Below are 23,307 nucleotides of genomic sequence, written 5' to 3'. Positions count from 1 at the left end.
TCGTCGCCAGCCGCCACTGCCTTTTCGAGCAGGTCCTCCTCCGTCGACGATCCGACGCCGCTGAGGCTGGCCTGTGCGACTTCGAGGAGCCTGCAAAGGAGAGCGCGTGTCCTTGACGTGCGTGTGTGTGCGTGGATGTGCGTGTATCATTGGCGCACCGTCGGGTGATCCCTATCGTGGCGGCCCACTTGAAGATGCTTTGCGAGTAGAAGACGGTGAACCTGTGGTCCTGCATCTTCACCCAAGCCTGCGGTGGCACCAAAGTCGGTGAGCTTGCCGCCAGTCGTGCAGAGGCAGCTCGCGAGGTCAAACGAACCCGTGCTTGCACGCTGAGCAAAGCGTACGGCAGGATTTCGTATTCGGTCGGACAGTCGTATCCCGCACCTCCGTCGCCGAGCCAGTCGTCGCTTGGCCAGAAAGGCACTCGTGTCAACTCGTGCTCGATTTCATCTGCTTGCTGCTCCAGCGCGTCTGCCTGCTCCGCGACCTTTCGTCTTTCGTGACTGAGGTCCGCAAGCGTGTTGGACAGGCAGGCGGCCATCCTGTCGCTGAGCAGCAAGGCGGGGTCAATCTAATCGCCAGTATCGTTCAGGATTGAGCTCTGAAGACGCGACGGCGTGCAGTGATCACCCAAGCCAGTCGACAGCGCCGCAATCCTTTGCCGAAGGACAGGGAAAAAAGAATGTGCGGCCCGCGTCCGCCCGCAGCGCATTTTGTATACCGAGGCGGTGCCCGGTGCCGAACCTGTCGGACCTTAGGACAGCGTTGTAGATCCCTGGGCGAGGGTGATGGCGTCCCCGTCGGGTCAGGGCTGAAGGCGGGGGAGACCAACCGCCCGACCTCGCGGTAGAAGTGGATTTCCGCAACGTGGCTTCCACCTTACAGTCCACGTCGCTCTCAAGAAATAGAGAGAGGGGAGGAGGCGCAGAAAGAAAGAAAAAGGTGCACCCAAGTGAAGGGAGGGAGGCGCAGACACGCCCTCAATACCTCGCCCTTTTCTTTTAGATCCTCTGCTGTAGCCATCCTCCTCCATCCTGCTCCGGCAAAAGCGTCGCCGCCGACATGGGCAGCCTGCAGGGCGTGTCCAGCGAGGGAGTTGAGAAGAAGCTGTCGCGGAAGGCCGACCAGGCGCGGCAGGCTCGCGCACGCCACAAGCAGTTTGTCGCCGAGCTGCAGGAGGAGCGGGCCGCGACCGCTTTAGTTACTAGGCTCTATGATCACGAGAGTTGCACTTGTGTTCCGCGCCGCTCACCGTTTGCCGCTCCTCCGACTCACTCGGCCGTGTTGGTCGCGCTCTTGATGAGCGCCTCGTCCATGTTGCGCTCGTGCAGCAGGCCGTCCAGCGTCCTTTCCCCGCCCGGGCCCTCGAGCACGATGCGGTGGATGGTCACGTGGCTGCTCTGCCCGGCGCGGCGGACGCGCCCGATGGACTGCTGCTCCTTGCCGACCGCCGCGATCACCCTCTCGCCGTCCTTGGGCGGGCTCGACAGCGGCGCGTACAGGATGACGTGGTGGCAGCCGTGCTGCAGGTTGAGGCCCGCGCCGTCGTCGTACGCGAGAAGCAGCACGCGGCACTTGCGCTGCGCGACGCTGAGCTCGGTGGGCGGCTCGTCGAACTCGAGCACCAGCTCCGCGGCCCGCTCCTGCCCCTCGCCCGGCCTCGCGACATCCGTCGGCAGCCCGAGCCCCGCCACGGCGCTCGCGGCCGCCTCGATGCCGTCCGTCGGCGCGAAGACGAGCACCTGCTCACAGGTGTGTGCGTGAAGAGAGCTGCCCCCAGCCCGCCGGCGCAACGACGAGTCCGCCTTGGCGAGAGGCTCCGCATCGTGGATACGCTGCACGCACGCCTTGAGCGCCGCCCCGCGCTCGGCCGCCGTCGCCGCCGCGAGCGCCAGCCGGTTCCACTTTGCGTCGTCGCAGGCGTCGGCGTCGGGGCAGAGCGGCACGGAGGGGTACGTGGCGCACAGGGCTGCGTACTCGGAGTCTTGCTTCAGCCGCGCGGGCACGAGGACGGTGCTGGACGGGACCGACTCCTCGACGACGTTGCGCCGGGTGGCGGCCCTTACGAAATCCTGCGCGGCGCGCACCGTCTCGGCGCTGTACAGGCGGCTGGGCACCGCGTCGTGGTAGCGGAGGAAGAGGTCGCGGCCGCTCGCGCGCTCGACGGTGCGCCAGTGGTTCGAGGCGCCCGTCACGTAGGTCCCAGCGCACAGGGAGGCGAGCTCGGTGATGCGAGCGGGCGAGGAGAGGAGAGGCGTGCCAGTGAGGCCAAAGACGCCGCGCTGCGCGAGGAGAGGGCGCGACGCGACGTCCGGGTGCGCGATGCCGAGAAGCTCGCGCACGGCACACGATGAGCGCTTGGAGGACATGGCGCTTTCGTCGGCGTCATCGGAGCCCATGCAGAGCGGCTCGTGGCACTCGTCGATGATTACACGCCGCCAGCGGAAGTACTCGATCGGCACACCTAGCCGAGATGTAGCCGAGATGGAGCCAAGAGTAGCCGGGATAGAGCAGAGGTGTTCAATCTCGGGGCACCAGTGTCGCTGTCGGCGAAGGTCTTGGCGCGCAGGGCGGGCAGCGTGACGGAGAGGTAGCGGTACGAGAAGTAGGCCGCCGCCTCGCGGTCTTCCTGCCGCCCCTTGACCTTGCCGTAAGGGTCGCGCGAGCCAGCCGAGAGCCAGACACCGTAGATCATCGTCTCCGCGTCCCCCCCGCCCGCCTCGCGGTTCTTGTTGCGGCGATGCAGGAATGGTGGCAGCGCGTCGATGCCCGCCGCCTCGGTTAACACCTCGAGGTACGTGTCCTTGCGCGAGTCGAGCGCCTTTGCGAGGGCCTGCCTCTCCGCGACGCTTTTCCCCTCGAGCCGCTCCTCCGCCCGCCGCGCCTCCTTCTGTGCTTCCTGCGTGTGCAGCGCCGACGCCTAAAGTAGAGTAGAACGGTCAAGCAGAAGAGATGGTTAGTGGGACGCGCCACATCCGACCATGTGCCTTGACAACCGCCGCCTTTTCGAAGGCGCACGCCTTGCCGCTGCTCGCACAGCCGAGCAGGTCCGACACGATGAGCACCACGTCTGCCTCGCGCAGCTGCCGGCTCGTGAGCTGTTGCAGGTGCGCCGCGCTCTCGATGCGCAGCGTGCGCAGCTTGCCGCCGCTGAATCGGGCGATCTCCGCCTCCCACTGGCGGATGATCAGCGGCGTGACGACGATGAGCGTTGCGCGGCTCGTCCGACTGTCGCTCAGGGGCAAGCGGCGCGCCGCCTCCGCGTCTGCAGCGACCAGTGCGATGACGGTGACGGTCTTGCCCGCACCGAGCGCGTCGGCGAGCACGCCCCCTCGCAGCGGCCCCTCGATGCCCGCCTTGGCCTCCAGATGCCAGCCCACGGCCGGCAGCTGCGCGTCGGCGTAGTCGCGCTCGTCAAAGGCGACCTCGCCCGCCTCGATGGCCTGCAGCCAGCGCAGCACCGCCAGCTGGCGCGGGTAGAGAGAGAGGTCCTCCGCCCAAAAGGCCGTAGGCGGCTGCGCCGCGAGCGGGTCGCCCTTGCTGCTGCGGATCGGGAAGTCGCGAGCGCAGCTAGCGTCGAGGCGGGTGCCGACATGCCAGTCCACCTGCAGCGCCGCCGTTGCACCCGCGTCCAAGTTGCGGCCGCGCAGCAGCCTCTCCGCCGCCTGGTGCGCCGCCACCTCCACGCGCGGCGCAACCTCGACGCAATTCGTGGCCTGCCCCTCGTCGCTCAGCCGCACCTCCCACGCCTGCGGGCGCGCGTTCATGGCCCGCTCGTACGCGTTCGACTGCTCCGTGTCGTACACGCGCCGCCGCCCGTCCCACACCTCGGGTGGGCGGCATGGCGCACTCACCTCGCACTTGCCCCACAGCGCGGCGTCCTCGCCCAGGCCAGCGACGCCGCTCAGCTGGGCGAAACCGAAGCGCAGCAGTGGCGCCGCGAGCGCCTCCGCCAGCCGACGCTCGGCCGCGCTGGAGGCGGCGGCGAGGATAGCGAGGCGGCCTCCACTCGCGTGCTGGCGGAGCTTGCTCATCGTGCCGCCCGACAGCCCGCTCACGACAAAGGTTGGAGGGCCCGCGCTCGCCGCCCTCTGCTCCACCGCAAGCCCGCTTTTCTCCTCAAGCAGCTTGACGGCCGGGGCGCGCCTCCACTCGAGCAGTGTCGCCGGGGCATCGACCACCTTGCCATCTGTGAGCGCCGCCTGCCCGAGGAGTAGCCGAGGTGTAGCTGAGGTACAGCCGATACTTCAGTTATGCTTTAAGTCACACCTGCCCGAGCGCGTGCAGCCACTCCAACACCGGCTGGTTGGGCCGCAGCCGCAGCTCCGCCACGTGGAAGGCGCGGCCGTCGCGGTACGTCGGCGTCGTGCCAAAGACAAGGTGGTCGGGGCCGGTGCGGTCCACGTCCGGGTTGACAAAGAGCCACATCGCCTCGGAGCCGCCCGCTGCCTCGCGCTTCCACAGGGCGCCAAACACCGTGGTGCCGCGGCAGCGCTGGCGGACATATGTGCCGCCGACCAGCGAGGCCGCCTGCGTGTCGCTACTACCGACGTGGATCTTGTTGGCAACGACCTCCTCCTTGAAGTCGAGCAGGCCCATCTCAGAGCGATACGAGGACGAGACGTCGCCGTGCTCCGGCTCGAAGGAGAGGGTGGCGGCGCGCTCCTCGCACACCTCCCACTCGTCCGCGTTGCTGGTGCCGCCGCCACCGCCGCCGCGCAGCACCAGCCGCGCCGCCGGCGGCAGCAAGCCGCGCTTGCCGCCGCTGAGGTCGTAGAGCGTGGCCGTGATACCGACGCCCGCTGCGCCCATGCGGCCAAAGGCGACCGAGAGCGTCGCCACGGGCGCGGCGCCCTCCCCGCCGTGAGACACGTACTTGATGCGAACCGCGTCGCGATCGCGGTCGACGCGGAGCAGCCGGAAGAGCTCGGTGCCTGCTCACGGATGCAGGAGTGAGGAGAGGCGGTTCTCAGCTACGCCACGCGTCGGTGTGAAGGCCCGGTGCCGATGCCGCTGCCGGCGAGCGGCTCCTCGAGCTGCAGCGCATCCGGCATGGCGCGGCGCAGGCTGCCCTCGAACTCCTCGGGCGTGGCGCCGTCACCGTCGCCGGCCGCCGCGTCTGCACCGAAGCGGCCACCCTCCGGGTGCAGCGGCAGCATGGTGTGGCTCTCGAGCTGCACGTGGGCCGCACACATGCCGCACAACGTCGCCTGGCAGCAGCTGCAGCGCAAGATGCCGTGCTGGGACACGTCGCCGGAGCTCTCGCACGTGCACAGCACCGAGCAGCACTGCGCACGGCCCGCCAGACCGACGAACGGCCCAAAGCTGAAGCGCTTGTGCTCCGCGCCGCTTGGTGCCGCCGCGGGCTCCGGTGCAGCGGATGGCGGATGCGGGGGGGCCGCCTCTGCCTCTTCGGCAGAGGACTCTCCGACCTCATCTTTGGCGGCAGTGGCGGCGGCGGCGGCGGCGTGTGGCGCGATGCAAAAGGCGCTAAGTATGCAGGCGGAGACCACGGGGAGCGACATGGCGTTCCCCGCAAGGTCTGAGAGCTGCACCTCCGACTCGCCTCCGAGGAGCAGCTGGTCGGCCGGAATGCCGGAGAGGAGAAGCTTCTCAAAGCCGGAGATCTCTCGGCCTCGCTTGAAGTGGTACATCTGGCCGCCCGGCGTGAGGCACCCGGTGATGCCCGGCTTGTTGACGGTGTCGCAGAGATGCGGGTTCTGCGACAGGTCGACGAGCGCGTTGTGGTGCAGCAAGTCGACCCCCGCCTCGGCGTTCTTGATGGCCTTGATCTCGGCGTGGTCGAGCGAGTGCTGCGACCAGAAGCCGCACACGTCCTGCATCCAGTAGGGCGAGAGCAGCTTTGGCGGCGCCTGCGGCCCCCACCGCGTGAGCGGGCGAGCGTTGATGTCCATGTTCGCGCCAAGCTCGGCCGCGTCGTTGACCGATTTGTTGGTGTGGTCGCGTTCGGGCAGCATGTGGATGCAGTTGCGGAAGCCGAGGAAGTAGCGCGTGTTCGCGTTCCTGTTCGTCGTGTACAGGTCGCCGCCCCACTGCTCCGCAGCGAGCCTATCCACAGAAGGCGCCGTGAAGAGGCGCGTCTCTCGCACCCCGCCTGCCAGCTGCTCCGCCGCGAGCCTCTGCGCGATGGGCGAGCGGAGCACGTCGCGGAATCGGCGGATACGGTCGGACGAGTCGGGCAGCAGGAAGGCCTCCACCGGGTGGTCGAGCGTCGTCTCCAGCGACTGGACGAGCTTCTTCCAGCTCGCGGCGACCGTCGCCTCGTCGAGGCCGCCGTAGGTGCCTGCCTTCCACGCGAGCAGGTACTTGCGGGATCGCGTTTGGGGCAAGCCGTACTTCTTCGTGTCGACCGCCATGAAGGTGGCGTGGTATTGCACCTTATAGGGTCGGATGTCGGTCTGAATAGGGCCCCCGACGGCTCCGCTGCCAAAGCTATGTGAGCCGGACCGGCATCTCGAACACCAGGGTGGCGCTCTTGTCGTCTTGCGAGAGGCCGAGCGCGCCGCAGAGCTTGACCAGCTCCACGGTGCCGCCGCGCTTAAGCTTGAGCGGCGCGAGGGTCGCCGCATCGATGGACACCTCGCCGCCCTTCTTGGTGAAGGTCGCACGAAGTGCCGCGCCCAGTCGGAGCCCATGCTGTGGGAACACCTGACGGTGGGATTGCGCACAAGATGTGGGCAAGAGATGACCGGAGGGGTGGCGGAGAGGTGGCCGGGGGGGTGGCGGAGAGCTGGCCAGAGTGATAGCCTATGGCCCGATCTACGGGCGCACCTGGCTCACGACGAGCCTGCCGCCGTCCTCGAGCTCGAGCAGCGTCTCCCCGATGACCCCCGCCTTGGTGCTGTCCACCTTCTTGGCGCCCTGCGACTTGGCCGACGACTGGATGCTGCTGAAGACGTCCGCGAGCCGGGCGCGACCCGTGATGTAGCCAGCCATCTTGGCCCACGGCGCGGTAATGACATTCTCGAGGAGGAGCAGGTCATGCTCGGCGGCAAAGAGGTAGTCGACGGTCGCCAGGAAGGTCTCCCCGGACGTGCCGCCGTCCTGTGCACGAATCGACGCCATGCTCTCCCCACGATTCAATTCTAAATGAGTATCTCGACTAGTCGGCTTGATCTCGGCTTGATCTCAGCCAGATCTCGGCTAGATCTCGGCCTCGATGTCGAGCTTGACGCCCGTCGCGCGCTTGCGCGCCGAGAAGTCCTTGCAGGATGTGCCCGCGATGAGGACCTGCTCTCGGCCAGAGGCGTGAAGAGGTGCACCTCACGGACGTCTGCAGCTCGTCGCGATGGGCACCTTGAGCTCGCCCGGCGCCGCGTCGGGAATCGCGCGCTCGCCGCCGAAGCTAGTCGTCGCCATGGCTGCGCCTGCCTGCCCCTTGCCCGCCGCCGCCCTCTCCGCCAGCTCAACCACGTCGCTGAAGACGGGCACGCCCGGGAAATTGCGAGCGATGTACGCCTGCTTGAACGGCTCCTTCTCGCAGCTCATTTCGTGCCGCACCTGCAAGTGCACGCCTTCGGCCGCGAGCGCCTTGGAGGCGATGGACAGGGCGATCGCCGGCGCGTCGGTGCCGGAGCAGACCGTCTGCAAGTGCACCGGGGGGAGACCACCCGCCTCGCCCGCCTGCCCACAGCACACACACTTTAGGAGACGCGTCACACGCAACCCCGAGCAGCCCGGCTCGCGCTTGCCTTTTGCAGCGCCTGCCGCAGCAGCGGCAGCAGCTTCCGCGCCTGCTGCTTGACACCGAGCGTCACGTCGAGGTCGAAGGGCGTGTCGAGGTACGGCTGCACGCCTCCCTTGATGAGGTGCCCGCGCAGCGAGAGCCTGTTCACACTGGAGGCGTGAAGAAATGTGGCTCAGGGACGTGAGAAGTGGCCATGCAGCGCGCTTCTCGCGCTCGGCCGAGTAGCCCGGCACCTCGGCCTTCTTGAGCACCTGCGGTGGTGAGAACAGCTTCTCTCGGCACCTCTGGGCGTGGACAGCCTGGCGTCTCGCACGGCGCGCTCGAGCGCCTGCGGCGGCGGGTTGGCCCAGAGCACCTTCACCTCCTCGCGCTCCTCCTGCCGCTCCGCCTGCTCACAGAGGAGAGGGGTGAAGAGACGCGTTCTCAGCTCGTCGAGGGTTCGCGTGCCGCTCCGCCTGGGTCAAGCCCGCCGCCTTGGAGCCCGCCGCCTTGGCCTCGCCGCCCTTGCCTCCGCCCTTGCCTCCACCCTTGCCGCCCCTCTTGGACGCACCGCGCCTCTGCCTTGCGTCGCCGCCGCCACCGCCGTCGTAGTCCGAGTCGTCGGAATCGGCATCGTCCTCCTCGCCCTCGCTCTCCTCGCCCTCCTCCTCACCCTCGCTCTCCTCGTACAGCTCGTCCTCGTCCTCCGAGGCCGGCTGCTTCTGCCGCCGCGTGCGCACCGCCCTCCCGCCCCCCTCCTCCTCCTCGCTGCTCGCGCCCATGCTCTCGTTGTCGTACTTGGCCTCCTCCGCAGCATAGTCGACCTGCTTCCGTGCCCGCATCGCTCGGCCAGCTCCGTCCACCTTTGGCGGCAGCAGAGGTGGAGGCGGGACGGCAGCCTCCTCGCAAAGCGGCTGCTTCCCAGCGGCCCGTGACGCTGCCGGTTGCTTGCGGCTCTTGGACGCCACCTGCGGCGCCTCCGCCGCTTTGCGCTTCGCCGACGGCGCCGGCGCCGGCGCCGCCGCCTGCTTGCGGCGAGCAGCGCCCGAGCTTGACGCTGCCTTCGGCGCAGCTGCTGCCTTGCGCTTCGCCGGCGTTGCCGGCGCTGGTGCCGGCGGAGCCGCGGCTGCGATCGCCGCGGCTGCCTCCTTCTCCTCGAGGTCTTCCTCCAGCCTCTCGCCGTCGGCTCGAAGCTCGACGTGCCACAACGCTCTGCCGTCATTGTCATTTGCGCTGAGCCAGCCGACAATGCGACCATCGACAGGCGAGTCTGTTGCGTGGCCGACTACCTCGCCACTGTCGACGTACCGCCGGACAGGCTGGCCCACCCAGTCGTGGTCGATCCAGCGCCACCGCTCAAAGCAGCTCGCCTCATCCAGCATATCTTCAGCTTCATCGCCGTCTTTGAACGTGATGCTGCACACGCCGTTCTCGAAGCAAGCGACTTTGCCGGGAAAGAACTTCTTCTTGCCGTTGGTGGAGAACTTGACCTCCACGCGGCGGCCGATGTGAGAGAGGCCCGGCATACAATGTGCCGCCCCCTGCGGCAAAAAATGCGAGGGCGGAGGGATCCAGGAGGTGCCGAAATGTTTTGCTTTGATTCCGCGTGGTACTAGCACCACACTGGCGTGTCTGTTTTCTTTCTTTCTTTTTAGCACCACACTCCTCTCCTTAAAATCCCTGTGTGGTGGCGGCGTGCCGTCCTCCCATCCCTCCCTTGTGTTGATGTTTTCTTTCTTTTTCCGCGTGGTACGGGACCCCTCGATCGTCTCGCCCTCCCTCGCTTGAGCTTGAGGTGAGCACTTGATTGAGCACTGGAAGAGGGTCGATTGACGATTCCTACCTTCTCCCTAGTAGGTAGCGAAGCCGAAGTCTTCCTGCTGTGTGCACTGAAAAAATAAAATATTCTTAGCTTCAAGCCCCCCTCCGAGACTAGGGACAGAACCACACCAGTATCAGACCAGCGGGACTGCGCCTCGCCCCCACTTGCCCTGACTACACAGGATAGCATGCCCCGATAACGGCGACACATAGTGGGGGACACTGCGCAAGGAGGGGGTGCGAAGGCTCATTGGGGTACTAGGTGGGACCATGAGGGGGGGTGGGCGGGGTCCTGTGGGGGTGAAATGTTGCGCGGCGAATTCGAACCTACCCCCTCGCCGCGCCGATCCTCACGCGGAGGGTAAAACCCTGTGGGACAAAACCCCCCCGCGGTCGGCAGTCTTCAGAGTGGACCCCCCCCTCCCCAGCCTCCCCTGTGCATCTCGCACCCCCCCCCGCTCCCCATCGGTGACTCGCGAAGGACACGGACACTCGGGGTGAGGGGGGGTCCCCCAGAGAGGGGGCTTTGGGGCATTGTTGGGTTGATCGCTCGTGCCGATCTCGGGTCGATCTCGGGTCGATCTCGGGTCGATCTCGAGTCGATCTCGGGTCGATCTCGGGTCGATCTCGAGTCGATCTCGGGTCGATCTCGGGTCGATCTCGGGTCGATCTCGGGTCTCGGGTCGGTCTTGGGTCGGTCTCGGAGTGGTCTAGAAAAGAAAAAAATGTGGGGCGAGATGAGGCGAGATGAGGCGAGGTGAGGCGAGGTGAGGGGCGATGAGGCGAGATGAGGCGAGATGAGGCGAGGTGAGGCGAGATGAGGCGAGATGAGGCGAGGTGAGGCGAGATGAGGCGAGATGAGGCGAGTGGCGAGATGAGGCGAGATGAGGCGAGATGAGGCGAGATGAGGCGAGATGAGGCGAGGTGAGGCGAGATGAGGCGAGATGAGGCGAGGTGTACCTCGGCGAGATGAGGCGAGGTGAGGCGAGATGAGGCGAGATGAGGCGAGGTGAGGCGAGGTGTGAGGCGAGATGAGGCGAGGTGAGGCGAGGTGAGGCGAGATGAGGCGAGGTGAGGCGAGATGAAGCGAGGTGAGGCGAGATGAAGCGAGGTGAGGCGAGATGAGGCGAGATGAGGCGAGACTAGGAGGCGAGATGAAGCGGGATGTTGTGTGGCTGCTTGTGCTGCCAAGCACGCAGCACAACCAGCCACACAAGTCAGCTTTGGGAGCTCTCGGCGACGCCCAATGCGTGCGCCGGTAAGGGGGAGTGTGCGCGCGCGTGTGTGAGATGTGGATTGTGGCAGGCCTGCTGCTGCTGATGGGAATGGCTCTGTGTGTGGCGCTGCGCTGGCGTGCGGCGCGCGCGTGCTGTGCGCGTGTGCGTGTTGGATCCGCGCGTGCGTCTGCGTGTGCTGCGCGCGCGCCGCCGGCGTGTGCTGTGTGCTGTACTCTGCTGTGCGCCTGTTTGTGAGTCTTTGAGGCGCAGGCCTGGCTGGCAGGGCTGCGCGGTGGGCTGCGGCGCGCTGCGGGTGGTTGTGCGCCTGCCTGGTGGTGTGCGGCGGTCGCGCAGCCCGCCCGACCGGGTCGTCGGCGGCCCAGGGCGCGAGCATGCGGTCGGCGCTGCATGTGAGGCTGCCGCGCGGCTGGCGCGTATGTTTCCGTGCGATGAGGGACGCGCGTATGTGTTCACGCTGCGGGCGCGGGCGGGCGCGGGGGGCGGCGTGGTCTCACCGCGGTCCGACGCCGGTTGGTCTTCGGCGTGACGAGGGCGGGCGCGCAAAGAGGCCTTGCCGCCATCGCGTTGCCGCGAAGGAAAAAGAATTATTGTGTGCACTGAATGTGTGCGCTGTGGGCCGCTGCGCCAATGTGCTTTGTACAGCCGTGACGGCCGTCTTTTACTCGAGTATACTACGCACACATTGATTACCAAGTAGATTTGATGCAGCAGGGTCCACTCCAGTGCAATGGCGCGACCGCGCCGGACCCAGCTACACGCCCGCCATCCATGAAGACGGCCCGTTCGAGTGGAAGCGCCGGCCGAGAGCGCGGCCGGCGTCAGCCGCCGAGCCAAAGACGATCGGCAGCACCGTGCCGAGCGTGTACAGGACCGCGAGGATGGTGAGGGCGGCGAAGCGCAGCTCGCCGACACCGCGCGCGAGCGAGCGGCGCTGCTCTCGCCGGTGGCCCCGCGAGTGCTCCGCGCCGAGCGAGTCGAGCTCGAGCAGTCGTCTTCGTATCAGCAGGTGCAGGCCGGTGATCGAGCGCGCGCGAGCAAAGTACGCGGCCAGCGCGGGTTGGTCCTTCACAAGCCGCTCCATGCGTGCCGCCTGGGTAGGTGGGGCGAAAGCGGCGGTGGGGGGAAGGCGGCGGTGAGGAGAGGGGCGGCAGCGAGGGCAGCACTCGCCTTGTCGAGCCCCTCCGTACCCGGCACGACGGCCCTGCCTCCATTGAAGAGGGGCGGAGCCAGCGTGAGGAGCAGGAAGTACGAGACGGCGTGAGAGCGCTGCTCTTCGAGGCTGCACTCGCTCACCTCGGATGTGCCAGCGAGGAGCGAGGCGATGCGGTAGCTCGAGATGAGCAGCGGCGTCTTGTCGATCTGATGGTCGGAAAGGCCCCACTCTCGCATCCGCAAGATGTAGTCGAGAGGAGAGAAGGCCACCGAGATGAGGATGTGGTGCATGAAGAAGGCCGGGTCGTCGAAGGCATCCTCGTATGACGACGTCGAGCTGCGCGCGGAGGAGGAGGCCTGCTGCCTCCTCTTCCAGGGCGCATCGCGACCGCGACTTGGCATCGCGCCCGGCGAGCAGCAAAAGAAGAATTTCCGCGCATCGCACGGGACTGACAAAGAAGAATGTCGTCTGTCAGGGCTCCCCCATCCCTCGTTTGGGTTTGTCGGTTTCTTTCTTTCTTTCTTTTTCGACACTAGGGCAAAATCCTGCAAACAAAGGTGGGGACCTGGGGACGTGTCTGTCCTCGACCCTGCCCTAGCTTGGGATGTCCTTTTTATTTATTTATTTTATTTATTTCGACACTAGGCACGGGACAAAAAGAAAAGAGAAGCGCGGAGCGTCGAGAGCTAAAGACTCCCGTGTGAGAAGCCCCGGGTTCTCTTTTATAGCTAATCCCCTGAGCGTGCCAACTTGGGTCAACGACGTGAAGAACAAGCAAGCGGCAGATTGGCCTGTATCCATCCATGTTTCCGGAAACCAAAAAGGAAACGAGAGGGTCCTCAGCACTTTGCGTTTCCGGAAATTTCCAGGGAAACTATGCCTCACCGCCGACGACGGCTTCCCGCCCGCGACGGTGCCCACCGGCTGCTGCCCCAAGCGGACCGACAACTTTTGCGGGTGGCGGCGCAGGTAGTCGATGTTGCGCTGCCCCGCTCTCAGATTAGATTGTATACACTGCAGATGTGCACTCGCCCTTTAGGGGCAAGTATTTACCTGGCGAGTAGAGACCACGCCTGCTATTCACAGCACAAGCTTTGCCTGGCGGCTTCAGCATGTTCCTTTTTCCAGACGGATCCTCCCTGTATTTACAGGATTTGTGTGTGTGTGTGTAAATAAAAGAGGGATCGCGAATGTTGGACGGAGGGTGGACGCGTCCAAAGGGGATAAATTGCAAAAAAGAATGCGCGGCGGGGCGGGTGTGCGGGATGTCTGTGGGCCCGAGAGCGATATGCCATGTCCGCATTGCGTTTGTTTCATCATCGAAGGCTAAGCTCAAAAAGAACTCAAAAAGAATTTTCAAAACGCCAGAAGCGGCACGCTGCACGCTGTGCGACTGTGCGACAGAGTTGCGACAGCACGCCCGTGTGTTTAGTGTGTGCTTATGAACCTCCGCCTCCAGGGCCCAGAGGGCGTGACGACGCTCGAGCTTTCCGACGGGGCGAGCTTCGGCGACCTGATTGACGCCGCCGCCGCCGCTTGCAGCCTACCTGCCTCGCAAGTGGAGCTCCGGTCAGGCTTCCCTCCGCAGCCTCTCGCCGGAGACCGGGCGGCGGCGGCCTCGTCCTTCGTAGGCGCGGGAGCGCGACTCGTCGTGAGCAAGGCACGCGCCGCGCCCACCCAGGCGCACAACCCGCACGGCAGCGGCGGCCGCAAAAAGGCAGCTCCACAGAGGCTGGCCGAGGGAGCCGCGCCGCGCGACCGGCTGCTCGCCTCCTCCTCGTCCGGAGGCGTCGTCAACGGAGGCGGCAGCGGGGGCGATGCCAGCGGCAGCGGCGGCGGCGGCGGCAGCAGCGGCGGTGGCGGCAACAGTGGCAGCGGGTCAGATTTTGCGCGCCGGATGGCGGAGGCGAAGAAGCGGAAGCGCGAGGGCGGCGAGGCCTCGTCGTCGTCGGCCGCTCCGCGCTCCGCCGCGCCCCCTCTCAACCCAAACGCCGACCCGCTGGCGCCTCTCCCTCTCGTCGCAGAGACGCGGCAGCGGCTCTTCACAGCCTGAAACGCGTCTCTTCACACCTAGGCGCTCACGCTGGCCAAGGCACGCGGCGGCGGCGGCGGCGGCGGCGGCGGCGGCAGCGGCGGCGGCGGCGGCGGGGCGGCGGCGGCGGCCGGGAAGGTCAAGGTCAAGGCGCGATCGGCGGAGCAGTATGCGGGAGAGATCTACTCGGGGAGCAGTGGGGCGATGCAGACGGCGGCGCGCGGCGGAGGCAAGACGGGCGATTTCCTCTCGGAGCACGCGATGATTGAGTTCCGCGTCGCGGCCGTCCAAGGCCCCGCCTGCCAGCTGCTGTGGTGGCCGAGGCCAACGAGTGATAAGAATGGGTCAATGAAGAATGGACCAATGAATTGGACAGGTCGAAGCTACCAGCTGGAGCCGCTGCCGCGGCCGACCCCAAAGGCGTGCCCGCAGCTGGCCTGCACCTTCAAGGCCGTCCGGAGGCGCGCCTTCGAGACGCTGCAGCTGCTCGACCGCGCGTCGGTAGTCCTACTCGCCTTCCTCCCTCTCAGGCAAGTCTGCGAGACACTGCAGCTGCTCGACCGCGCAGAGCTGAGGGGTGTCGTGGCGGCGCCATTCGCTTCTCGCGGCTCCTCCCCCCCTCCCCCGAGCCCTGCCCGAGCCTTCCGAGACCCCTTCCTGCAGGCGCTCTCCAAGCGCGGCTCCTCGTCGCGCGGCGGCACCACCTCGCACCTCCTCTCACTGCAGGCACTGCTGCCCTCGCCACGCCGCTGCTGCAGCGCGGCACAGCAATGCCCAGCGATACCTGCGGTAGACACGCGGTTGCTCGCTCGTTAGCAGCGACGCCGCGTCTCTTGCGCGCGAGTCCAACTCTCTCGGATCCTGAACTGATCAGCTCCTCTCGCTGCAGGGCCTCGCCGGCCGCTGCCCCACCGTGCTCTGGCCTCCTCCTGCGCGCGAGCTCGAGGGCGAGGTGTGAACGGCGCCTCATCACAGCCGCTGGTGTGAACAGGTCGCTCGTGCGCGAGTTCGACGGTGACGTTGAGGGCGGCGTCGAGGCGCTGCGGCGGGAGGTGCAGGACGGGGCGGCGGTGGAGTCGTGAGTGAGGAGAGAGAGGCAGAGAGCAGCGGGCCAGGAAAGAAAGTCTAGGGGGAGCGCGGGGTGGGGCTGGCACCGTGTGGGAGAGCGAGGCCGAGGGGATTTGGACTACGGCACTAGGATTTGGAGGATTTGTCATTTGAGGGGCGGGCGGGGCGTATAGAGTAAAAACTCGACATCGGAAACAATCCCGCGCGCGGCCGAAGCCAATCCAAGCCCGAAGCCCCCCCGATGCCCGAACGCGGCGCGAAGTGAAAGAGGCCAAAACGCGCAAAACTCCCCGATGCAAAGGAGTGATGCACTTGTATAAGCCATCGCTGATCACCACACGACAGTCAACAGAGACAACACCATTGACTTCTGACGGCATCGAACGGCGGCCGGGGGGTCAGCCGCGGGTACGTGTCCCATCATGTGTACCACCTGCATGAACCGCTTTCATACACATCCACGACGCCGTACATGACGCAGCAAAAGATGAAGTAAGCTGGCGGGTAGACCCATCGGCAGACATTGTCCAGGTCGGCAAAGCGAGTGGCGCAGCGCATCCACAACAGTTTGACATGCTGGTAGCGCGATCCGACCTTGTCCTGTGCTACCAGCGCGGCATCGTGCTCGCCGGCGGGCGGCGCGTTCGCACCCGCGGCGAGGCGCCGTTCGCACTCGAGGCCAAAATGCACGAGACCGTACTCGATGAGGGTGAGCCAGTTGAAGAACATAGAACCCCACAGGAAGTCGATCATCCAAACGCGGTAATTTTCGGAAGGATCGAGCAGCGGCGGCATCTGCACCGGGCGAGAAGAGGGGCGGCAAAGCGTCGAGAACTCAGTGAGGCTCTAAAGAAGGACATTCTCTGGCACGCGGGTGTGGCAGGGGCTTGGGTGGTGGCAGGTTCGTTTTCACCTGGCCCATTGCCCAGAAGAGCTGGTTCAACACCTGTTCACGACTGTCCAGATGATAGACGGCGCTCACGCCCGAGAGAGCAAGCACACCAAGCTTTCGTAGCGCCATCAGGAAGGAGAGGAAGCCGATGGCCACGCGCGCCGGGGCGGCGGAGACGGGAATGAAGAAGCCACAATAGGCGGCGATGACGAGGAGGATGACGATGGTGATCGAGAGGGACAGCAGGTTGGAGTGCCGCTCGAGCATGATGCAAACGCGTGCCACCTGCCGCAGCAGCTGAGGCGTGCCGAGTGTGCACGTATGAGATAAATATGGGGAAGCAATGCACCCTGTGGCCATCGGCTTCGGTCACTGTTCTCTGATCGACGATTGTGACGATCCACTCGCCCGAGTGGTACGGCTGTAGCTGGCCCGAGCCACCGCAGGCGACGGGGTTGGATGCACAATCTGGCCACTCGAGCTGGACCAACTCCTCGTTGTACGGGAAGGAGCGGAGGGTCGCTATGCAGAACTGCTCGTCGAAGGGCATCCGGCCAAAGTTGAAGGTGTCGCAGAGCAGCTTGTAGCGCGCGCGTCGGCTCCAAAGGACGGTGCCATTGCGGCTGATGACGAGCGACTCGCCAGCGATGTGGGTCGCGCCGCTGCTGCCTCCGACCGATTCGTGGAGAGTCTCCATACACTGGACGCCCGGCTCCCAGAGCTTTGTGTCGGTGTTCGCATAGGAGGGGAGGGCGATGGCGTCGCGGCAGGACAGGTTGCCAAACTCAAGGCGCGGGTCGCTCCACTGCAGCACCAAGTAGCCGTCAATGGTGTAGGAGCGCTCCCGCTCGTTGACCGAGTGCATGCTGAGCAACTGGAAGCGGCGCAAACAGTGGAGTGAGATGCAGCCGTCGAGTGAGTGAAGGGTGGCGCTGGGGAGGGGAGGGAAGGGTGGCAGCGGATGAGGGCAGCGCCTGGAAGTCAGCCATGACCACGGTGGGCGCACCGGCCGCAGAGCAGGCGGAGGCATTAGTGATCAGCGGCGACGTGGGAGGCACTAGGGAGTCATAGCCGACGAGCAGTTGGTTGAGGAGCGCCACGGTTGCCATTATGAACAGACTCCGTAACGCCGGGGGGGGGGGCGCCCTTGTCTGGAGGCTTGTGCGAGCGCCGCGTTGCCCAACGGGCGCTCTGGTTTCAAAGAAACCGCATCTGCACGGTTCACACTTGCGCGGCGGCGGCGGCGGATCTTAATTTGCTTTGGCCGAGAGCTGCCTCTACTGTATGTGCTGGGCGCACAGAAGTGCAGCACGACCTCCGTCTGGCAAATGGTTAGTCAGGCCGGGGTGTGCGGCAGCAGCCTCGGTAGTCGGTACGTTCATGAACAAGGAGACGCACTTCCTGGAGCAAAATTCGGCTGTCGTCGACCGGAGGCACTACACCAGCTTCTTCCGCCGGGGACAGCTGCGAGTCTGGCTGCTTCGCCGAGGGCACCCCCCGGAACGTCCTCTCGTTCTATGCCCTGGCGAACCTGCACGCGATGCTCACGAGCGCGGAATCTGTACGCGTCAAGAGATGTTCGTCGTCGTACGCGAGCCAGTGTCGCGCCCTCGCGCCAGATCTCGGCCTTTAACCAATTCTTCGCCAAGCCAAGCATATCGAGCCGCAACAACACCGCCCTGTGTGAGTAAATCAGCCACCGCGGGATGGCCGATTGGCAACGCTGCGCACTACCGGCCAAGATTCGTACGTGGAGCATCGACGTGGAGCATAAGATATGGAGCATGCGTATCTACACGATTTGCCGATTTCGCACTCAGCTTGCAGACGGCCTGTTCTGGCCTCAGCTGGAGCGGTGGCAGGCGTCGAGATTAGGCGACACCGTTTTCGCACGGCCATTCGCGCGCGAGCAGTTCCTGGTGATGAGCCTCGATCAGATGAGGGACTCGCCAGCGCTCTTCCAGCAACGACTGCTCGCGCATTTTGGCCTCCCCGCGCCGAAGCCGGTCGCCGTGGCCCCCGCAAGGAACATTGATTGCGGCCGAGCAAGGGCGGTTGGGCTACGCTGTCAGAGCCACCACCTCAGCGCGACAGCGACCGTTGAGAGCAAGACGGATCGCGTTCCGTGTGAAGTGGGACTATGTATGCGTCAGAGTTGCTGAGCCACTCCAAGACCGCGTGGTTCTGCCTCGAAATGATCTCATCTGCTGCGGCGACAATTTCCTCGCTGCCGGCACCGGCGGCCGCCCCGCCCTACGCCGCCTCGCCGCCCAGGGTGGCAGCAGCGAGAGCTGAGGAGGTGGTGAGGGCAGTCTGCGTGCAGCGGCGCAGCCCGGCGCGCAGCTTGGCCACCTCGAACGAGTCGTCGATGCCGAGGCGAGCGAGAGCGCGCGCCGCGACGCATTCCTCGAGGAGGAGGCCGTCAACCTGCTCCGCAGCGAAGCGAGGAGCATGTGACTCCAGTCTCACAGTGCTGAGAAAGGCGCAGACGTCGTCGACGGACCAGTTGCAGACGGGCCGGAGGGCGCCGTCGGGCGCGACGGCCGCGACGGGCGCGCGCCCAGGCGGCCGCCCAGTGGCCGGGCGCGTCTATATGGCGCGGTGGCAGCAGCCGAGCTTTGCATCGTAAGTTCGGCTGCGCGGAAAAGAGAAAAACGAGACGCCGAGAATTTTTGACCGCAGCGAATATGTTCACACCCGAGCGGAGGCCAATTGATTCGCGAGGCTCTGGCAAAAGTGCGGTTGGCAACGGGCTCTTGTCCGTGCAAGCCTTCAGCTGGTGCCAAAACGTACCAAAACGTCCTCTCCGCGACCAAATACGCGGTCGTCGGTAGAAATGTGGCTTGCTTGCAAGAATGGGATGCCGACAGGCGTCAGGCGGCGCATGCCGAGAAGTCGCTTGCCGTGCGGGAGCTCGTGCGCCTCTCCCTGCGCGTGCAGTCCACGGGCGTCGTCGCGGAGCTTCATCTCGACACGGCACTGGTTGCTACGAGCGGCAGCGGAGCTGATCACGAGCGACGAATTCGCAGGGGATGCCAGGCAACAGATGGGCGCGCAGATAATTGGCGTGGCGTCCTAAACAACGCACGAGCATGCTCAACTGCTGCGCGACGCTCTCCGCGACCGACTTTCTTTACTCGAGTATGCGCTTTGCCATTCGCCGCCGCATTTCCTAGAGCGACACTAGCACTAGATGCGTCCTGGCATCGGGAGGGTCCGCCTAAGAGGAAGTATGCATGTACTTTGTGCGTGGAGTGTCTTCCCCTTTTGCGCAGCAATACCTTAAACTTTTAGGCCCTCCAAATTCGGGTCGGAGCGTAGCGGAGTGGGCCCCGAGTTTGAAAAAGGCGACGGACGCTTGCGTCCTAGCTCCAACATCGCCTCCCCGGCGCAGAGGGGCCCCCGGAGGGATGCACAACCGCTCCACGCCACGCCGCTCGCGGCGGTCCTATTCCCAGCTCCGCTGAGGGCCCCCACGTTATTTCGAAGCCCAGCCGCGCGAGGGAGGCAGGAGCCGAGAAGAGAGAGGAGGCCCTCAGCCGCAACCCCGCCCGTTTGCATGCCCGGCCGGACGAAGGCCGGCTCGGCCGCCTCGCGGCGCGGGCACGCTTCAACGGCGGTTACTGCCGCGCCGCTCTCGCTGCCGAAACGGATCGAGGCGGCGGCGGGGAGCGGCAAGGTCGGCGTGGTGCAGACGTGGCTCACCGGGGATGGGCGGGTTGACGCGACGTGCGTGCGTCGCGGCGTGAGTGGCTGTACGCTCCTACTGATCGCCGCCGAACACGGTCACAAGCAGCTCGTTGAAGTGCTGCTGAAGCGCGGCGCGGAGGCGGACGCGCGAGACGGCGAAGGCTATACGGCGCTGATGGTCGCCGCCGCCAACGGCGACGAGCGGGTGGCCGAGATGCTGCTGTGGCACGGCGCAGGGATCAACCTGCAGGACCGCGAAGGCTGTACGGCGCTGATGGCCGCCGCCGCCAACGGCCAGAAGCGCTTGGGCGAGGTGCTGATTCAGCACGGGGCGGAGATCAACCTGCAGGCCAACAACGGCAGCACCGCGCTGATGCTCGCCGCCCTCGGCAACTATCCCGCCGTCGTGCTTCGCTTGCTGCGGGCGGGCGCAGACTTGAAGCTGCGCAACGTGGTCGGTGAGACAGCGCTGCAGATTGCCAAGGAGAAGGGCCACACCGAGTGCTACGAGGCCTTCAGGACGTATCTCGGGGAGGTGGCGGCGGGCCGGCGCGAGGCGGCGGAGGCCGAGGCGGACGGTGCAGGGGCGGGCGGCGCACCCGCAGGCGAGGCGGCGGCGGGCGCCAGTGCCGCGGCCTCTGCTTCGATCGGCGAGGGCGGCGCAGAGACCGCGCCGGGCAGCGAGGCGGTGCCAGAGGAGGTTGTGCTTGCGGCTGAGCGAGGCGAGGAGGCGGTGCTGGCGTGGCTCGACGGCGGCGGGCGGGTCGACGAGACGTTCGAGTACGTCTATTCGGACGGCTCTCGTGCGAGCGGCATGACGCTGCTGGTGCTTGCAATGGGCTACGGCCACGCGGAGCTGGCCGAGGCGCTTCTGCGGCGCGGTGCAGATGTCTCGTTGCAGAACAGCAACGGTGGCACTGCGCTGAGCCTCGCCGCCGCGAACGGCCGCGAGAAGATGGTTGAGCTGGCTTTGCGGCACGGCGCGGAGATCGACCAGAAGGACAGCAATGGCGGCACTGCGCTGACGGCCGCCGCCCACGGAGGCGACTTGCGGGTTGTCGACATGCTGATCCGGCACGGCGCGGAGATCAACCTGCAGTGCAATCTCGGCGGCACCGCGCTGATGGCCGCCGCCGCGAAGGGCCGCGAGAAGCTGGTCGAGCTGGCTTTGCGGCACGGCGCGGAGATCGATAAGCGAAACAAGGCTGGCGGCACTGCGCTGATGGACGCCGCCTACAAAGGCCACGAGCGGGTGGTCGACACGCTGATCCGTGCGTGTGCGAGCCGCCCTGAACGCCACGAGCGCGCCGCGAGCGCCGTAGCGCCGGCGAGCGCCGTCGGCAGCGCGCGACCGCCACCCAAAAGCGGAGGTACATCAGGAGCCGCAGCCGGCCTGCTCTATCAGCCCCGCAGCCGCGGTGGCGCGACCGGACCGCGGTCGCTCCAGGCGCCTTTTGGCCCCGGTTCGAATCGCGGTTGGCGCGCGCCCTCGCGGAGCGACGCGTGGCGCGCGACGCGCGCGCGTGCGCGTGCGCGCCCAGCCGAGCCCTAGGCCGTATGCCGTCGGCCGTCTGCCGTCGGCCGTCGGCCGTCGGCCGTCGGCCGTCGGCCGTCGGCCGCCGCCGCCGCCGTAGCGGCGGCGAGCGCTCGCCTTTTGCGCGACGCGCAGTGTGGACGCGCGCCGCCCAGCGCCGGACGTGCCGGAGCCGGTCCGGCGCGCGCGCGGGCGGCCAGCGCCTGTAAACAGACAGCTGCCGCCCACACGTTCAAAGCTCGGACTCTGGCCACCGATTTTTGCAGTCGCTTTTTTTATTCTTTTTTTGGACTCTCGATTTGTGATTCCTGTTTTGGACTGTCTGGTATAGCCCCAGCCGACTCCGCGTGAACTCTCGAGGGATCTCGAGTTGCGGAGCTCCCTGCTGCTCGGTGTACGAACTCTGTTCACACCGAGCAGCTGGGAGTGGCTGCGGCTATAGCAGACAGTGTTTTGGAAGCGCCGGTGTCATCCTCAATGTTCCGACGTGGGGTGAGCGGCTCCACGCAACGCGACGCGGCTCGCTCGCTCGACGTGGGGCCACGCCCAGCGAAGCGCGCCGTGCCGTGGGGCTCCTACCCATGGGAGGGCCGCTCGTGGTCGGCCGGCGGGCCAGACCGCTGCACTCTCACTGTCGTGTCAATGCACCAGGGTTGGCGGACACTGGACCTGCACCGGCTGGCTCGCGAGCCGCCGCAGTCCTGGCCCTACTTCGTGAAGAGCGCCCTGGCCAACCTCCGCTACGTCCGCACCGCCAACAGCAACGCGACCCGCATGCGCCTCCGCCTCTTCACTCCGCCGTTCGGCCCTGTGCTCTCCTCGAGGCACTACGCCTGGTGCACTGCGCCGATCCCCGATGCCCTGCTCCGCTGCTCCTGAGCTGGTCCCCTGACCCGCCGCTCTGGCTCTGTCGGCGGCAGGTGGAAGGTGCGCGTGCTCCAGTTCATAGAGGAGCAGCACCGCAGCAGGAGCAGAGGCGGAGGTGCCAGCGCAGCGCAGCAGCAGCGCCGCGACGGCTGCGCGTGGGCGCTGCTGCTCGACGCGGACGCGTTCGTCCGCGCGCCGGCAGGTACCGACCTGCTGCGCCGGCTGATGCCGCTCCAGCTGACGGCGCAGCAGCCCGACCCGCAGACCCTCGCCTCGGGCGCCGCCTTTGCGGCGCGCCTGCAGAGCCTCGCGCCCGCTGCAGACTTGTCTTTTTTACGATTTACCTTCTCTGTCAGGCGCGCATGGAGAGCCTCGCCCTCGTCTGCGCCCGGCCGTACTCAATCCCGGGCGTGATCCACGTGCCGGCGCACGCACAGGCGCGCCCAGACGCCCGGCCAAATCGGCGAGACCGTCTCCGAGTCACACGGCTGAGACACACGGCCGAGCGACTCTTGCTTCCAACGTTCCTCTCTTCCTCGCTCGCTCGCTCGCTCCCTTCCTCCCTCCCTCCCTCCCTCCCTCCCTCCCCTCTTACCGGCTGTCCCTCACCCACCGTCCTGCATGCCCTCAGACGCAGCTCAACACGGGAGTCATGTTCGCGAACCTCAACCACCCGGGCCTGGCGCCGCTGCTACGCGCCTGGTGTGACAGACACACACACACACACACACACACACACACACACACACACACACACACACACACACACACACACACACACACACACACACACACACACACACACACACACACACACACACACACACACACACACACACACACACACTGCCTTGGCCGGGCCTCTCGAGTCTCTTCACACCTGCACGTGTGAACAGGTGGGCGAGTCCCTTCAACGGCACGTGCCGCAAGTTCTTCCTGCATGGCCGCCTCTGGGAGCAGGCCTGGCCTTAGCCGAGATGCAGCCGGGATGCAGCCGAGATGCAGTCGAGATGCGGTCTCCTCACGGCCGCCTCTAGTCGCAGGCATGCTTGGCGGCGGTGGCGCGCGCGCCCGGCACCGCCGCCTACGAGGAGCACGCGCATGAGGTGGGCGAGGCCGACTTTCGGCAGATCAACTCGCCGGTGGGGAGGTGGGTGCGGCATGCGTGGGCGGGCGGCGCGTCCAAGGAGAATGAGGCCTTCGGCGCGCTGACGGAGCGCTTGGGCTTGCCGGGCGGCGGGGCGGCGGCGGAGGCGGCGGGGCCGGGGGCGGAGGCGGCGCGCCTGGAGAGGCTGCGAGAGCTGCGCGGGTGCATCTCCCGGGCA

At 66.4% G+C, this 23,307-nt stretch overlaps 5 protein-coding genes across 5 annotated transcripts; 2 read left to right on the top strand and 3 right to left on the bottom strand.

Annotated features, from left to right (window-relative positions):
- Nucleotides 1–1,001: 1,001 nt before the first annotated feature.
- On the bottom strand, nucleotides 1,002–9,213 carry EMIHUDRAFT_205353 (hypothetical protein; the record flags this gene model as incomplete). Its single annotated transcript, XM_005778726.1, has 15 exons — nucleotides 1,002–1,071; nucleotides 1,276–1,742; nucleotides 1,947–2,417; nucleotides 2,585–2,920; nucleotides 2,997–4,181; nucleotides 4,270–4,665; nucleotides 4,798–4,934; nucleotides 5,102–5,366; nucleotides 5,511–6,398; nucleotides 6,469–6,657; nucleotides 6,793–7,065; nucleotides 7,318–7,605; nucleotides 7,683–7,848; nucleotides 8,005–8,096; nucleotides 8,887–9,213. The coding sequence occupies 15 exons, from the start codon at nucleotides 9,211–9,213 to the stop codon at nucleotides 1,002–1,004; spliced, it is 5,550 nt and encodes a 1,849-aa protein (XP_005778783.1).
- Nucleotides 9,214–11,497: 2,284 nt separating this feature from the next.
- On the bottom strand, nucleotides 11,498–12,300 carry EMIHUDRAFT_205352 (hypothetical protein; the record flags this gene model as incomplete). The annotated part of the gene is made up of 2 exons (XM_005778725.1): nucleotides 11,498–11,809; nucleotides 11,941–12,300. The coding sequence occupies 2 exons, from the start codon at nucleotides 12,298–12,300 to the stop codon at nucleotides 11,498–11,500; spliced, it is 672 nt and encodes a 223-aa protein (XP_005778782.1).
- Nucleotides 12,301–13,340: 1,040 nt separating this feature from the next.
- On the top strand, nucleotides 13,341–15,013 carry EMIHUDRAFT_100437 (hypothetical protein; the record flags this gene model as incomplete). The annotated part of the gene is made up of 4 exons (XM_005778724.1): nucleotides 13,341–13,916; nucleotides 13,974–14,432; nucleotides 14,595–14,731; nucleotides 14,923–15,013. 4 exons carry the CDS (start codon nucleotides 13,341–13,343, stop codon nucleotides 15,011–15,013), a joined length of 1,263 nt encoding a protein of 420 aa, XP_005778781.1.
- A 317-nt stretch (nucleotides 15,014–15,330) lies between these two features.
- EMIHUDRAFT_205349 (hypothetical protein) lies at nucleotides 15,331–17,000 on the bottom strand (the record flags this gene model as incomplete). Its single annotated transcript, XM_005778723.1, has 5 exons — nucleotides 15,331–15,369; nucleotides 15,456–15,845; nucleotides 15,913–16,176; nucleotides 16,241–16,765; nucleotides 16,950–17,000. The coding sequence occupies 5 exons, from the start codon at nucleotides 16,998–17,000 to the stop codon at nucleotides 15,331–15,333; spliced, it is 1,269 nt and encodes a 422-aa protein (XP_005778780.1).
- A 4,138-nt stretch (nucleotides 17,001–21,138) lies between these two features.
- On the top strand, nucleotides 21,139–22,474 carry EMIHUDRAFT_205346 (hypothetical protein; the record flags this gene model as incomplete). The annotated part of the gene is made up of 4 exons (XM_005778722.1): nucleotides 21,139–21,249; nucleotides 21,536–21,951; nucleotides 22,036–22,308; nucleotides 22,420–22,474. 4 exons carry the CDS (start codon nucleotides 21,139–21,141, stop codon nucleotides 22,472–22,474), a joined length of 855 nt encoding a protein of 284 aa, XP_005778779.1.
- Between the last annotated feature and the right edge of the window lie 833 nt (nucleotides 22,475–23,307).

This window comes from Emiliania huxleyi (genome assembly GCF_000372725.1).
Source record: "Emiliania huxleyi CCMP1516 unplaced genomic scaffold EMIHUscaffold_24, whole genome shotgun sequence".
NCBI lineage: Eukaryota > Haptophyta > Isochrysidales > Noelaerhabdaceae > Emiliania > Emiliania huxleyi.
This window is presented reverse-complemented; position numbering and strand designations above follow the sequence as displayed.